Below are 17,851 nucleotides of genomic sequence, written 5' to 3'. Positions count from 1 at the left end.
ATGAACATTATTTTAAGAAAAAAGGTGAGAAAGACATGTTGAATACATGGCGCAAGCTGTGGACATGCAAATTGAGTTGGATGAGAATTGTGTGCTTGCAAATTTAATATGCAATGAAAACAGTAGGATTAATAAGTCTTATGGTGATGGTCATTCATTTGTAACACTTTATGGAGCAGGAGTCTTCAGGTCTGGTCAGACATGATATTCTTGTAGTTGGAGATTCTGTTATTAGAGGAACTGATACTTATATTTGCAGAGAAGGTAATGTACATCAAATAGTGTTATGCGTGCCAGGAGCAAAATTAGAATATGTGAGACTGGCCTTCGAATGCCTTAAATTAAGGAAATATGGATCTGTTTTCAAATTGGTACAAATGATCTCATCCACAAGGACTCGTAGACTTTTAGTAGGGAATCTAAGCCCTCTTAGATTTTTGGGGGTAAATACCTACATGGAAAAAATGTCCTGTTTTAAATAAAATTGAAATGTGTAGAGCATCCACACCTAGTTTTGGGCACGTGTTCAGACATGATGACATGCATTTGTTAAGATCAGGGAAGAAAATTTTTGCTGCAGATATTTTGCAATATTTGACAAACGCTAGACAGGTCGAAATTTAACAGTTCACAGATGTCAATATTTGTTGCATCTGTGATGGTTGTTAATGCTAGGAGCATTAATAATAGTTTTTTTTTTTTTTATTGGAAAATTTGCTGTGTTCCCATAAGACTGATGATGTTTGTGAAATGTTCTGTTCTTTCAAGCTGTAAATATTTTTACTGTAACAGACATTTTCACAGAAAATTAGGTGGAGGTGTTATGCTAGGGATTAGTTATGAGACCTGTGATTATTACATGTTCAAGGATAACACCAATACAGTCTATTGTGTAACTGTGACAATAAAGACAATGCTGAATATATAGCAGTTGATAGCATGTATAGAGCACCAAAGTCAAGTGCTGATGACTTATAGGAATTCATAAGTTTCTTGCATGAAACACAAGAGAGGAAAAATAATATTAGTTGGGCACTTAAATTTACCAGAAACAAACTGGAATAATATTGATTTAGCAACATTAATAAGGAAATTATTCACAACATATGTTCAGAAACAATTACTTCAGATTGTAAAAAAACCTACCAGGGAATGGAACATACTAGACATTGTTTGTGTTCCTAAACAAATTACTGTTACTGCAAATCAAGTTTTACCACCATTGGTGAGCAGTGATCAAGGGGTTATAAAGTTTCATTTGTTGATAAGTAATTCTGCCAAACTGAAATCTTAACCAATGCACAGAGTGATGTGTTCAGTATAAAAACTGCAGATGGAATGTGGAAAGTTTTGAAAGAAATTTTGAGCGCAAAAAATAAAAAAAAAGTTTAACCTCAGGATGTAGGCATACAGCATAAGGGGGGATATATTTCCATAAGAACAATATACCTGATTAAGGTGATAGAAATAAGAAGTGGAAGAGAGGTTGGACTTCAACCTTTAAAACTGAAATAAACAAGCTGGACAAACTAAGTGTAGTGTGAGACAAGATCAAGAAAAATTTGAAGAACATTTATATAAAGATATTGAGCATTATAAGAAGCCTTTTTTATAGATGCGTACGATGTGGAAGGAGTAAAGACATGGAAATTGATGAACTGTGTGTAAATTCTACAGATTATTCTCGGATACAGCAGACTGTAGATATATTTACAAAATCTTGCAGTTTGGCTCATAAAGGTGGTGATAAGTTGTCCTAGAGACATCCAGGTAACCTCAGATACTGGAATCAAATTGGATTATGTTGAAAAAGAACCGCCTAAAGTGGCTCCAAACAAAACACAGGGAGGAGATGGAATTTGTAATGATGACCTCAGAACACCTCGGCAAGAACTTAAAGTACCATTATATGTATTATTTACTCGCTCATAAAAATATGGGGAAATTCCTCAAGGTTGGAGACATGCACTTATTAAATCTGTATTTAAGGGAAAGTGGAGTAGGACAAACCCAAAATTATATAGACTCATAAGTCTGCTTTCTTCTTGTGGAAAAGTAATGAAAATGTAATATTGGATAAGTTGTCAGAAATGGATAGGTTGGGACTTGAAACCATATATCAGAATACATATGTTGAAAATAGATCAATTACTACCTGTGACATGTTTTGTAATAATATAATTACAGCTATGAAGAAAGATTGTGCTGTGATGTAATTTATATAGGTTTATCTTCATTTGACCCTGGTTTATCTTCATTTGACAGGGTCATAAACAAAACACTGATCGATTTAAATTAGAACAACTAAGTATCTATGTACTCTTGATAAATTGGATAGCTGCATGGATTACAAATAGAGTATGGCAAGTATCATACAGCAATTGGACAGGTGAAATTTTTGGTTACAGTCAGGGTGTACCACAGAGCTGTGTTCTAGGTGCTTACTTGTTTAGATTGTATCTTTCAGACCTAACTTTTTCTTCTGAGGTGTTCTTTAGACTATATGCAGAAGACCTGAAATTGAGTAAACTGATTAACATGTGTTATAGATGAGGCAAGTCTGCAAATGAACTTGACTGAATTGACCATTTGGGCACATGAGAATAGTATGCTTATAAATGCATCAAAAACCTAAGCATATGAGATTTGGGAGACATAAATTGAAAAGTGAATATTTAATACAACACACAGTGATTGAACTGTAGATTCATTTAAGGACTTTGGTATATGGATAGATCCACCTCTGAATTTTTTTAATCATATCAACCAATTATAATGATAGTTATGGAACTATAGGTTGCATAAAAAGATTTATAAAGTCTAGGAAATCAGAAATAATTAAGTCATTGTTTGTTGCATTAGACCCAAGCCTGAGTATAGAATAACAATACGGAAATATTATAAAAAAACAAGCATGAGTAAACTCGAAAGAGTATAGCAGAAATATACCAAGGGCATCTGTGTATGTGAAAACTTAAGTTATTATGAAAGACTAAATTATCTGAACCTGTACATAGTTCTTTAATAGGAGATCTTATTCAGTTATATAGGGCATTTAGAGACGGATACCTCTAGGAATGTTGGGAGTTATCAAAAAGTAGTAGAGAATTATCAGACAATCTTTGTAGAAGATTCTATAGGAATGAGAGGTGTACTGATTTGGTTCTCAGAGATCGCAGCTGGATGCATGGAGACTACCAAGTTATGTTAAAGCAAGTACTAGTTTAGATATTTTTAAGAACAGCCTGGACACTTATGGGAACAACTGTTTTGTTATATTGGCAGGCTGGAAGTGCATTAATGCCCTTGCTTGAAATATTTGTATGTATGTATGTAATGCCTTGTCTAATTATTTATAATACCTTGGTTCCTTTGCTAGCCTCCAAAAGTGAATGCCACCCCCTGTTGTTAGTTCTCTGTACCATAATTGTAGTCATCTCTATTGGCAGAATCTGTTTTTCTCCTTTCCCTTGTTGGCTTGGTTCTTAGTATGCTTTGTGCTACTTTTTGAATGTAATATTCTGTATGACTGTTATTACCCTTAAGGATTTATGTCCAAAATCCCATTCTTTCTTTATTTCTTGAATTACCCCACTTGCTTCATCGTCATCCCTTTCCACTTTGAATTGTGGCTTTCTGCTTGTGTTATGTGTAAGAGCTTTAACTGTGTAGCTCTGAAATATCCTTTCAAAACAAATAATTCAAAACCTCTGTGTTCTGCGGGTAGGATTAACTTGTTTGACTCGAAACTTGTCCTCTTCCCCTCCCAAATAAAATGCCACTTCTACTTCTACTCTGGTTGATTAAAAATATGCCTGACGTATATAAACCTAAAAGACTAAAAACAGTTTTACTATTTATATCTTGCTATCCATATCCATAGGCAAGATCTTCCAGTTTTTCTTAATCTTTTGTTTAGTCTCTTCCCACATATATCTTAGCTGTCATAACAGAATCCTTTTTAATCCATACTCCTAAATTCTTCATTTTATCATGTCCCCCATAAATATGGGTATTGCTGGGCCAGTTCATGTGTGGGTATGTAGCTTATAGCTAGACCTTTTGTTTTTTCTTCATTAGCTTTACATCCTGAAAAAAACCTGGAACTGTCTCAGAATATTCCAAAACACTGAGATGTCCTTTTCTGGTTCCATCATGTTCAAAATAATATCATCTGCAAATAATGCCAACTTTTTTTTTGCACACCGTACTGATTATATCCTTGAATTTCTGAGTCCTTTATTTTCTTTGCCAGCAGTTCTAAATATAATGCAAATATCAAAGAGGAAAGAGGACATCCCTGCCTGGTTCGTCTGTTTATACCAAACTTATCAGAGAGGAACCCTCCTACTTTGATTTTTTTTTTGCCTCCAATCCCTCATATATCCTTCTAATTAACCTTATTGTTGTTACAGGAAATAATAATGCTTCCATTGCTCTACTCATAAAATCTCAGCTTACTCTGTCTAATGCTTTCTCTGACTCGAGACCTACCAAGAACAGTGGTATTTTCTTACATTCTGCTTTCTTCTGGATCATTATTATACTATTAATGTTGTCAATTTTTTGCTTCCCCTCCACAGAACCACATTTGGCCAGATCTATCAAGTCTGCCATCATGTTATGCCATTTTTTAGCCAATATAGGCATAAACACTTTATAATCATGGTTTAGAAATGAGATGGACCTATATTAAGCTGGATCAGATGGGTCTTTACCATCTTTAGGTATTGCAGTCACTACAGCTTTTTTCTAGGATGTCTGTGCCTCCCCTCCTTTTAAAAATAGTGTTAAACAAAACCTTCCTGTTTTTTATCACTTTATTCCCTCCTAACTTCCAATTTCCACTGGAATACCATCTTTTCCTGGAAATTTTCCTCTAGATTGGTTATATGTCATCATTTTTATGTCATCTCATCTCTTTCTATCTTACTGTTACTTGTTGAGCATCATCTACTTTGGCATATTTAAATCTTTCATAAATATTTCCATTTGTGCGTTTTCTTGATTTCCCCTCTTTGCTTTTTACAAATGTTCATAAAATTTGCGAAATATCTCTAATACCTCTATGAGATCTGGGGTTGTTTTTCTTGTTGTAGGCTCCCTAAGGTTTGTAGTAATCCTTTCTACTTTCTGTTGCCTAAGTGCCAGAGGTTTTTGTGCTCTTAAGCAACTGTGTTTTTGATAAGTAATCAGCAAGCTCTATTAAACTTGTACACATTATCCAGGTACTCCCTTATCTTCTCTTTAACACTGCAGTTGCTCCTCTTCTTGTTTCGTGAGCTTTCTCTTATTTTGTAATAATTCAGCCTTTTTCAGCCCGTCTAAGTAATTCTTATTACTTCTTTACAAGGTCTCTTTTTTCTTTTAATTCTGCCCCATTTTTAAACTCCACTTCCATTTTATCCCACTCACTTGCTATAACTTCTGAAGTACTTTGTCTTCCCTAAAAACTTCCAGATAATTTCCACTACCCATTCCTTAAATTCCTCACTTTTTAACAGGTACGTAGGGAAGTGACAGTATCTCATCTTTACTTCATTGCTCTGCATTTATATCTTAGTAATTATTGGCACATGATCTGAAATAGTTATTGGATGTGTATCAAAGTTCTCAGTTAAATGGATACATTTATGTGAACTATAATTTCTATCAAGTCTAGCTCAGTAGTTGTACCTTGGGGAATAATATATAAATACTCTGAGTTCCTGCTACTGAATTCACATCTTTCATGCCAAATATTTTCATAAATGTTTTCAGAAATCTATCCTCTTTATTTATATATATATTTATATATATATATATATATATATATATATATATATATATATATATATTTATATACATACACACACACACACATATATATTCCTTTCTATCCCCCAGTTGCATCCTCACTGTTGCAAATCAAATTTCAGTCCCCAACTATAAGTAATATTCCCTACTGAAATCTGATTTTCTCCCTAATTTTTTTAAGCTTCAAAGTAGCACTTTTAGGTGGAGTATAAATGCTTGCCAGTGTAATCCTCATCTCTTGCAAATCTGCCATTGTTGTGTTTTATTCCTCTTCTATCATTATTGGAGCTCCTCCGGCAACTAATATAAGTACTCATGTTTTCCTTTGTCCCTGATATTCTCTAGGACATTCATCCTTGAAATCCTTTCTTTATCCAATTCACATGCTCACTTCTTTCCAAATGTGTTTCCTGTAGCATTGCTATTTGCACTCTTCATTTCTTAATATAATTAAGTATTCTTCCTATTTTGTTTATACCTGTGAGACCATTCACATTCCAAGATAATATGGAAAGAGTTGCCATTATGGTAAGAAGTCATTATTTCCACCTGTTATGAAGACCGCTTTTTTAAATGTTTAATTCCAGATTTTGTGAAATGTGCACCTATTAATGTTTGGCAGGTTAATCCTTTATACAGTTTTTTCTTATCAACATTTGAACCAGTGTCACATTTTCTAAACCTTCTTGTTTAATAAAAACCCTGAACAAAAAAAAAGACAAAAAACACCCCCATAACTTGTTAACTTACTACAAACACACATAATGATGTACATCTTCAAATAATGAATTTTAAACCTCTTCTTAGACACATTTGTGAGAAATAAAAAGCTGCTAATACAGGCCCTAGTTAACCTGAAATTGAGGTTATTCTTGCTAAGATGCGTGTTATAGCCTATGCTTCTACTTACACTAATTGGTGTCTGTTCTTTTTTTCACATTTGGGGAAGGGGGAATAAAGGGGAAAACTACTTGCATACTTTGAGAAATCATTAACATTGAGCCATGAAGAAACCAGTGTTCTGTCTTGTATTGCCCTATTATCAGTCTGTTTCCATGGAAAAGTAAGTGAAAAGAGGTAAAAGTCATCACATCCTGAAAGACAAGCTCAAACATTTATTGCCAAAGGAAAAATCTTCATTATATTTGGTGTTCTTCTATTTACTTGTTTTCACGGAAAAATTGTTATTAGACTAAGGCAATGGTCTTAATCCAGACATAAACCTGTGCAGAAGTAGAAGAAAAATATCAGCTCTACATATATTATGATCTGTGACTGTGTACCTTTACACCAACTTCAACAAATGAAGATTACAGCCCATTAACATAAGTGTGCCTTTGCCTGTTATTCTTTTTGCACTGTAATGTCTACATTTCTTAATACCAAAAAGAAAGAAAGACAGAAAAAAACAGGAGGAAGGGAAAAAGGCATCTCTTTACTTTAGTTGTTCTATGTGATAAAATTATTAAAATAATTTATTATAAAATGTGCAATTTATATTGTGAAAAGTTTCACAGAAATACTGTTAAGAAAAAGTTATTTTACTTACAATTACCTTTTTCCTTTTTCCTCCCCTCCCCTCAGAGTCCTTGCAAACATTAATGACATGAAGTTGGGCAAATGCCTCTAAGTTACAGGCTAGTTTAACAAAGTTAACACAAATCCACTCTTTCCACTTTTATAAATGTGGTTGATGGTTTGTAGTCTCACATTTATTAATTTATTTTCATGTTGTTAGTTTTCTTCTAATCTCCATCTCCCAACTCCAGATTACAGTTCAGTTCCACAATGGTCCTGATTCTTCTGTTCAATTTCTGTGCATTTCTCTGTCGCTCAAGCATTTTTCTTTGGAAGAGGGGAAAAGGTTTCACTAGCAGTCTCTCGTGTGTTTTATCATCAGAATAATGAGAAGCAGGGATCCGTTATGCTTGATGGCTCAATTCTTGTTGGACAGACTTTTGCATTTGCTGCTTAGCCTGTTTTGCATCAGAAAATGACACTGATTCTCCAGAATAGAATATTATGACAACAGCTGGATACAGCAGCTTGAGTCTCATACCTGCCTCTTGACATTCCTTGATTACTGGAATAAATTTGTTTCTCTCCTGTCTGGTGTGCAGTGAATAATAATATGTCACAAACACTCTATTGGCTCCAACTTTTAGTATTTTGTCTTTGTCACAGTTTTGTCAGGATCAACTCTATTTGCTGGCGGGTTTGCATTTTTAGCCATACAGGTCATGACGGCGTTCTCATAGCTAGGTTTGGAGCATGCACACAATGTGCCCTTTCATTTAACAGTTCTTGCTGTGGAATACCAGTCCAGTTGCTTATTTGTGCCTTCATAAAATGAATACAATCTGTTCCTTCTAGTTTGCCTGGTACAGCAGGAAGTCTGAGATTTTCTCTATGTGCTCTGTCATGTAGTTCTACCATGTTTTGAAACATCTCTTCATGAGCAGTCGCACAGTCAGCCAGCCTTTTCTTCATTTCATCTTCTGATTTTTTTATCAGCTCATCTGAATGTCTGTTTAAAGGTTCTTCCATTTTCCAGCCTTTGTTATTTAAATCGATATAATCCTTCAGTGTTCCGTTTATTTCAGTTAGCTCTAAACACATTTGATTTATTTTTTCACTAGATTGTTGGAAGCCATATCTTGCACCAAAGTTCGAATTTGAACTACTTTTTGCTGAAGAGCTGGAAGATTCTTCCCAGACTGTGTTTTCTCTTCACCTTTACTATTCGATTTTCTTTCAGGCTCTTAGTCTCTGCTGTGTAGTTAATAGCCAATAACTGAATTTTACTCAGATTGACAATATCTCTGGCTGCATGCAGTTTCTCAGTTTCGGTTTTCACACTGGGAGAGCTGAAGTCAAGCTGTTGATCAGTATGCAGCCATTTGGGAAGTCCCTGCTAATAAGTTGTTTTTATATTATTTCAGTATGTAAACCCTAATTTATGAACAGAGTTCCGTAACATTGCAAGAGACTGGGAATTTAGATGCATTGCAGTGAGTAGAAGGCTTGAAAGTGAGTTACTCTCTGATTCAGAGATTCAAAAGAAATTTTGTTGTCATTTAGGAAACACAAGTGCTACCTAAATTAAATTTCGAGTGTCAGCTCTTTTACAGGAAAAAAACAAACACAAAAAAGACAAAAGATAATAGGTATTAAAGAATAAACAATAGCTATAAGTACAAAAGCATGTGTCTAGGTAGCTGACTCACATGGTTGTACACTATATTTGTATACACTGGACAACACTGACTACTAGGTGATTAACACATGAAAAGAAAAGTACACTATACACAGAGGTGACATGGGGTGATGCTGCGTTGCTGAGTGCATACATAATATCATTCTGTTGTTTACAAGAAATCAAACAGCAATGGAAGGATTACTGAGATTAAAATGCCAAAATCCTTTATTATTTGTAGAATGGAGAGAATCTGAGAGTACATTTTCTAAGGAGTCAACCAGGGATGGTCTCAAAAGCAGTTGTCATGCCATTTGCAAGAGTCATGATACTGTTCTATTCAAAAAGTAGATCCACGCCTATACATAAGAAACATGAGGAACTTGTTTAACATTGCTAATACGGAGTGCAAGGTACTGTGTAAGAAGATGATTTTAGTGTAATAAGTGAAGGTAACTATCCCAGTGGAAGGAAAAAAAAACTTCCTCAGTTTACCAGGGAGCCAAGAGGCAAACTACACTTCAGAGTTGAGTATAACGGGTCTATATTATATGTATGAAAGTTCATATAATCGAATGCTGTAAACAGCGAAAATGCTGGACTTTGAACCCTTTATTGTGGAGGGCTGTGCCCCCACACCCCCCGCTAATTATATATACCAACTCTGAGATTGCACTACAGTGAGGAAAGAGGAAATTTCCTGATCTTCACTGTACCATGATCGCTCAAAAAAAACCAAATTGATAAATGACATTTTTGCATATACAGCCGTTCAATATTTTGGACTTTAGCTCTTCTAATAGGAACCAGAGTATAACTACATAATTTTCTCCCTATTTTAGCTAGCTACATTAAGTAGGTTTGGAGGTAATCACCATATGGAGGTTTTATCACGATCCCAGTTTTTCACTGCTCTTTCTGCAAAGCTGTAGAGTGCAATGATTGCACAGCACAACATGTCCACTCCAGTGGGCATTTGCTGTGGTGTGAATTCATGTCTCATTAAGATACAGTTCTGCAGACTCCACTAGGGACAATCTCATTTTAGAGGACTACGTATGCAACCTAGGTAGGGACTGTTTTACTCTCAAATTATCTTCATTCTACAAATAATAGAGGATTTTGGTATGAATAAGATTGTTTTGTGTGTCTTAACTTCATTTGAAGGCTGTTTTGAGATTATAATGAAGTACTGCTTGTGGACCTGTTGTGGTTAAGTCAGAAATTTATGTTGCTTGAATGCTCATTCTGTTTCCCTCCCCCTTCGACCCTGGGTGGTTCCTGAACCCAGGCGGTCATTTGTGTAATTACACACACTGTTACTTGTGCACGTCACAAGATTGGTTCATAGTGCACATCTTATTTATGTAGATGTATATATGATACTGAGGCTTGGAATTGGAAAATCTTTTATTTTAAGTTAATAGCTGGGTATGGTGCCTCAGTTATGGATGAATGGCTTCCGTAGTGAAGGGTGCCTCAGTTATGGATGAATGGCTTCCGTAGTGAAGGGAAGTGTAAGGCAACAGTGTTAAATAGTTAATAGCTAAGATGTACCAGTGTCTGTCACTAGCCATGAGGTGATTGAGAGTATTAGAATTATGTGGTGTTGAGCTTCACTGAATGTGTGCATGTGAAAGACAGATTGAAGATGTTTTTTGATGTACCTATAGTCCTGGCACAGTGTTTTGGAACAGTCCACTTCGTTTTGTATCTAGTCATTTTACTTTGTTCATATTTTCTATTCTTCTGTGTGTACTTTCCCATACTGTTGATGCTAACATCTGCATGATTTTTTTCTGTGTGATTTAATGGCGGTGTTTCTTTCTTGGTGGTGGTTATCTTCAAATCTGCTGTAGCACAAACTAAATTTAAGCATTACTAATGTTTAAAAATTCTAAAACCATGTGAAAAGGCCTTGTAGTAGAAAGAGCAGACAGTAAGGATGATTGGCTAAATGGCACAGTTCAACAGCCGACTGCAACATATTTCTGTCAGCAATGTTGTAATGCTTTGTTTATATTCATAATGCATTGTTCCTTCATCTATCATTGTCTACATTTTGTCGATATGAATTTTTTTAAACAAAAATACATTACAAGCCATGCACTTTTTTCCCCTGTTTTCTGTAGTGTATTGATGCAGGATATTTAAACAACTTTTCTTGTTTGTAATGCAAAAAAACGCGATTTGGACAAGTGCAGCATGATTATGTCATAACTGTTGTGTTAAATGCATTTTTGGTACTTACTGGGATATTAACACTGCACGAATAAGTATTGTTTGACAGCAGGATATGCAGATTTTTCGAATCTCCCAAAGTATGGAATTCTTGCACTTTCAGGTTTGTACACAATTGTGGTGGTGATCGCAGGCTGCTTCTGCTATGTGGATTTGTGCTGTTTGCCAGAAATGCTGTTGAAAAGTGCCTTGTACTTTGGTAAGAGCTACTGGGCACAAGTACTAATATTCACTGGTGTCCTAAAAGCAGTGATCAGTTATATGACTTGCTAAGAACCTCAAACTATGTGGCTGGAGTTTGTGGGAACTGAACTTCCTCCGTAAGATACAGCTCACTTGCACAACACTGAGTGAACCAGCTAGGCTGCAGTGCCAAGTATGTTTGCATTATAGTATTCACAATGCTGATACTATCTTTCCAGAGTTGGTATATGCTTTTGACGGAGGCTGTTAGCATTATCTGAGTAGAGCAATAGATCAAAATTGTAGATCCAAGTGCCCCCCAGATGAAGCTCTACTTCATCTGTCCCCTACATAAAAAGAGTACTGTACAGTGCAGGGTATGTGGGTGATGCTTTAGAATTCACCCATTTTTATAGGTTTATATATTAGTACTAGGCTAACTGCCCTTGCAAGCCATTTTAAGCCTAGCCAATTATCCCTTGTGAGACTCAAACCCAGCACCTTGTGTTTGTAAGGCAAACACCTTAACCATTAGGCCACTGTCCCACCCTATATATATTTTTAGTAGTCTATGATTTTGTTTTTTTCTTTTTCAAGTGGGACCAGAAAATATTTAGGAGCATTACTGTAGCAGTTTGTTACTACGGTGGTGGTGCTGCGGTAGCGTTGTCGCCTCATAGCAAGACGTTGTACCGTTTGATTCTCAGCTAGAGCGTTTTCTGTGTGGAGGCATACATGAATGGAGCGTGCCTTCGTTGAAGGTTGTGCGTCAGGGCTGGTAACCCGATACGTAAAAATCCACTACCAATCATTAGCGGACCGGAGTTCCACTGTGGCGACCCCTAACCGGGAAAAGCCGAAAGACACAAAGAAACAAACTGTAGCAGTTTGTTGCCTTCAGACTGACTGTTCAGGTAGTAGTATTAATGCTGCATATAGTATTAACTGTAGCAGTGGCATTAAGCCAAAGAAGTTAAAGCAAAAATAAGTACTCAGTTTGGATATAACACTCCACATCCTGCAGCAGCCCTTTTATTAAACAGGTTATATACTTTTTACATTGTACTGGCTGTAACCAGGTACCATTTTTCACCCCGTGATTGGATTAGTTAAAAAAGGGTCCATTTCTCCGTGATCAACTGGCATCTCAGGGAAAGGACAAGTTGATCTGTATGTGTAACTAGTAAATGTCACCTTTATCTTCCATGGTCTCCTTGTGTATATAGCTGTAGATGTATGTAATTCATAACGAGCCCTGGATTAATGTAATTTGCTGTCTTGTAACATCTTAAGGCCTTACTCAAGTTAGTAGTCTTTTTGCAGATTGACTTATCTCCTTTCTGTAGGAGGGGAGGCAGTTTTTTAAACTTTGTCCAGTCCAAGTCCTGGTACCACGAATTTGATTCCCATGTGTATGGTAGAATACTAAGGAAAATATGCATTACTTTAGATTATATTTGTCCGTTATCCCGTGGGTTCTGCATCTTACTTCTTAAAGCTATTGTGACTTCCCTTCACCTTTTGTGGAAGAGTGGTGTTTCTTACACAGAGAATGTTCTGTAAATTTGTACTTTTAATATTAGTTGATGTCGCTGTAAACAGCCAAATTTGCTGTAAATAATTTTTATGTAAAATAAATAGTTCCTTATTTGGTATTTTAAGATTGTGTTTATGTGAAGCTTTTATTCCTAGCATTTATTTGGGATGCATCAGTTTACATTTTGAAAAATTGTTCTTCACCCTTTGTTTGGTGACCAAGTATTGAGAGTTAAAGTGGATTTAATTTGGGTATTTAAGTTCAGGCATCCTGAACATTTTAAAACTTATAAAATGTAGAATAGCTAGAGGAACATTTAACTGATTTCTGAACTGGTGATCGAACTTGGTGGTGTTCCTCAACCTGCCCCTTCATGTTGTTGAGTTGGAGCAGACATTTAACAGTACTGCCATTTCAGCATGTGTTTGTAATGTTTTCTTTTCATTAATCTGTTTTGAGACCCGCAGTGATGCGTTGTAACCAGTTTGTAATCAGAATAGTTATTCTCTTCTCTCTCTTTTTTTTCCCATTTTACAGAGTCTTTTGGTCAGAACTACCCAGAGGTATGTATCCTACCCTGATTATTGTTTTATTATCATATTAGCTTGATTCTTTTAAAGAAAAATACACATCAGTAATAAAGGATGTTTGTGCCATTTGAGGTCTCCATTAACTTTATATTGGGAATGTCTCCAGTATAAAATGTTGTGCTTCTGTGGTAAAACCTTCCTGAACTGTACAATTTCTTTTGGCATCTAAAGTTTTTTGGATGAATATGAAACACAGAGGCCAGCCCCAGGCACTGAATAACTGTGTTGATAGGCAGCAGTTCTTCAGAACCCAGAGTCCACGGCATTTGCTTCAACAAAGTTATTACTTCACATGAGATGGTGCAGGTTGTAGTGGGCCACTGCAGTCTGTGCATCCTAGCGTAAAACTGCATTTCATCTTTGGTACTTGTTTGTGTACTACTAGCTGACAGCAGTAGTTAGGGCAGCCTTTTCTATTGCACAAAGCAGACTTCTGCCATGCCTTTTCCTCCGACCATTTTGTGACCTGATTTGCATTGGTTGTCTTTTTGGGGTTTCAGCTTTGCTGCAGCATCATTTAGGCTTATATTATTCTCTTTTCGGAGGCAGAGGCTGCAGAAGCCATTAGTCAGGTGTGAAGCTTGCAGTGGGACAGTGCATATGATGTTAAAGAATTGCAAAATCTGAAATAAGTTTTATAGTTACGTAGCCTATTGACATGGTGCAGTGTGTTAATGGTAGGCTGATGACTTGGGTTAACACTATAGTGTCCTGTAGTTCACAACTTGTATCTTAGACGTAAACAGGTAAGACCAGCACTTGTAGCATTGATACTTCTGTATATGCAGGATTTACTGTTGTAAATGTTCTTCTTTATCTTTTTTAGAGAGATTGTAAACGTCATTTAATGGAGCTTTCTCCCCGGGCCTCTGCTAAAAATGGGCTTTGCCTAGTCCGACTTACCCAGTAAATGAAAACAAATAGAAAAATAAATGGTAATGCTTGTAAACCCAGCTGATTGTTGGATTCCTCCTCGTTGCTGTACCTACATCCAGTCAGTGTGGGCACTGAGCAATGTATTTGTGCCCAAGGATGGTAAGCAGGGGAGAAATTTCTACCAACTGGAATGATAAGTAGATGTGTCCTTTTGTGTGATTTAAATGGTCTTGGTGAGGAGAAGTAAACAGGAAAATGCACATAAAAGTGCAGGGGGAGCTGTGGAATGTGTGGAGAAAGCATGGGACCTTTTGCTTGTTGTAGTAGTAGCAGTGATGATGCTTCTAACAGCTTCCCTGTATATTGTCCATTCATGTCAACCTGCGTGTTTATATTTTTCAGTGGATGTTAAAAATCTCACTGTGATCCAAGGAAATTGATGGCATGAAGACACAAGTTCTTCTCCCAACTCTATGCTGCATGGTAGTTTGGTTGTAGAGAACCATGTGCATTCATTCATCTGGAATCCCCCCCCCCCCTTCCACTCACTGGTAAATGTCACTTAAGATGCCTTCAAACAAGATCGGAAGACCCAACATATTCTTTTAAGTCCAGACCTTTGAGCCTGCCTGAGTCTTTCATCATAAGAGTACTGTGAAGCTTAGAGCCGGACCTTCAGAAGCTTCTACCCTTCACTTCTGCAGAGGTGTCTGCTGGTATATTCTTTCAGCTTGGAAGGATGAACGAAAGTGTACCACCAAGGCAGAGAGCACAGAAGCCACGCTGCTTTGGTATTGAGTGTGTTTGGAGCCACTTCTTCATTTTTCCAGTCAACTGTGCCCCTTAGATGGACAGTTTCTTAATTCATTGTAATCATTGTGTATTTCCTGTCTCCTTGTGATTGATCACTGCCTTTCAAGACAACAAATTTAATTTTCATCTTGTAAGGGCAACCAAGTTGCATATGTTTCTGCCACCAGGGAAACTAAACTGCAGAATTTTCTCACTAGTTCCCTCTCCATGCATCTAATTCAAACATAGAATTTCCTACTTTTTTGCTTCCCCTTTACACTTGGCCCTGTGAGTCTGAGCCAGAATCTTCTAGATATCAACTCATCTGATTTTCCTGGCTGTCATCACTCCTGGTTTCCACCTGTCCTGTTTGGAAAGTTCCCATCGGTGTCTGTTACTCCAGGCCCTCAGGCTTACCATTTGGTTATTCCAGTAACTGAATATTTTAGTAGCTGTTTCTAACAGCTAGGGCAACAGAACTGTCAAGAAGAATGTGTTTTGTATTCTTTGGACAGTTATGAGGTCTTGGGTACAAGATTTATAATGGTAGGTGTTTTTATGTTTATTTAACTGAAAGACCACCATTTCCTGAGGACTTGTTTGGAAGACACGACTTTTCATAATGATAGGTTAATATAACATGTTAAGTTGTCTATCTCGCCTTCATTCTTGCTGGATGGGTTCAGAGCCGAGTTACCTCAGATCGTGTTGGTTTTCTACCGGTTCTTGGTAAGTGACTTTCTTGTAAAGTTAGTGTATTAAAACCCCTTTATTTCTAATTTTTATACTTAATTCCCTTAGTTTAGAGGAATTCTACCCCCTTTCTTAAAATTCCTGTTTTCCCCACAAGAACTTTAAGTTCATCCCCTACAGGCCTTCTTCCTTCTAGTGGGTGTGTGTGTGTGTGTGTTATTTTTCTTAATTTAAAACCTAGTTAGTTGTTTTATTTTACGCTAAAACTAGACAGGGTGTAATCAGTGTGTTTTTGACTGTCTGTGTGATTGCACTTGAAAATGTCTCTGACAGACGGTCACACTACTCCTGTGCTGTTTGCCATGGCTTCAGTCCCAGGGTCCTGCAGGAAAGAAAAATAAATTAATATTAAGAGGTTTACTCAAGCCAGAGGATTCCCTTACTGTGTCTTCAGGGAAGCCCTCCAAGGCATCTAAGTCTTCGGCTCCAACCACTGAGCCGAGACGCTGGAGCCGATGAGTCTCAGTCCACAGTTTAGCTGACATCTAGGAAGAGGTCCAGGTCACCATCCCCAGGTTCTCCCCTGCTGTCTGAACGGGATCATGACCTTCAGTAAGTCCGAGGCACTGGCCCAGATGCTTCAGAGCCCGACTCATCAGTCGATGCCTGCCCTGTCCATCATTATATTCCTCCTCCGACGATTTCTTCCTTTGAAGAATAGCCATCACTGTCGGTGCCGAGACCTCTGGCTTTGCCTGACAGGGGTGTTAGAGCCTGGCTCTACTCCACAGTCGGGGTGCCTCAGGTCAAGTCGACTCACTCCCTCATCCCGGACCGCAGAGAGCCAACTCCTCAGGAACCGAGGCCTCTCCTGATTTGGCAGAAGAGCCCCTCGGAAGAGGAAGTGTAAGAGGAAACACATTGACTCACCTGAGTCCATCACATCTGACACAGATTTAGATGATTCTGAGGGTTCCCTTCTGAAGATGTCTCCTTTGCAGACATTCTAGAGATCCTGAAACAGAGCCCTTCGGAGGATGAATCTGTGTATTTCCACCTCCTGGGTGTCCCCCTTGACCCCGGCATGGACGGCCCCTGATTCAGTGGACCCCACTCCCAGGAGACCCTCCACCAGCAGACAAACAATTCTTGACAAAAGGAGTCTCTGTGGATGCTATGGTGGTAGCTGCTGCCACTAAGAAGGAGCTAGCTGATCCTTCAGTACCTGTCCATCCACCTAACAAGGAATCTAGGTCCATGGACTGAACTACCTGTGCCATTTCCTTCAAAGGGACTTGATTAAAACAGCTGCGGTTTTCAAGATAAGATGAACACTCAGCTGGCTACCCTTAACTCCATAACCAACTCCTCCATGCTGATGGAGGCATGCCTGGATGTGGCTATGCAATTTTCAAGATTTCTTTCACTAACTCCCGCTTGACGGATCATCTCTGGTCCTCAAGTGAAAGAAACCTTGACTAGAACTGATGGCAAGACTCTTTCTGCCGCCGGAGTCCGTTTTCTCCTTCTAGGCCTTACCCCAAAGGCCAGAAAGGTGGAAAGATGTGGTTCCGTAAACAATCGCCAGAGGCAGAGGGGAATAACAATGGTAGAACCAGGAAGCCTTCTCTGATAAGCCCTTTCAGCATCCCTGAGGTGTTGCCCGCTGCCCACCTTCGGAGGCAGTCGGGAAGATTGTCACTGTACCCAGAAGCCTGGCTATCCCTGACTCAAGACAAATGGGTACAGTCCGGCTATTCTATCCATTCCAAACCAATCAAAAATCCCTTCCAGATGTTCCACCCAAAGGGATCTAGCGGTTTTGGAAATTTCAAAACTGCTTGCAAAAGAGCAATTCAGCCAGTTCCAGCAGACCAGCAAGGATCCGGAATCTACTCAAGGTTCTTTTTAGTTCCAAAGAAAACAGGGACTGGAGACCAATTTTGG

At 37.8% G+C, this 17,851-nt stretch overlaps 1 protein-coding gene across 1 annotated transcript in view; it reads left to right on the top strand.

Moving 5' to 3' along the window:
* The window catches only part of RBBP5 (RB binding protein 5, histone lysine methyltransferase complex subunit), a gene marked incomplete in the record, with an annotated part of 565,698 nt that overhangs the window by 30,304 nt on the left and 517,543 nt on the right, over positions 1 to 17,851 (top strand). Inside the window, 1 exon segment of the mRNA XM_044076800.1 lies at positions 13,491 to 13,516. Coding sequence (XP_043932735.1) covers positions 13,491 to 13,516 — 26 coding nt within the window.

The sequence above is a fragment of the Protopterus annectens genome, chromosome 7.part0, assembly GCF_019279795.1.
Source record: "Protopterus annectens isolate FY-2018-M chromosome 7.part0, PAN1.0, whole genome shotgun sequence".
Classification (NCBI taxonomy): Eukaryota; Metazoa; Chordata; order Ceratodontiformes; family Protopteridae; genus Protopterus; species Protopterus annectens.
The sequence above is the reverse complement of the archived record's forward strand: the minus strand, read 5'-3'. Positions and strand labels throughout refer to the sequence as shown.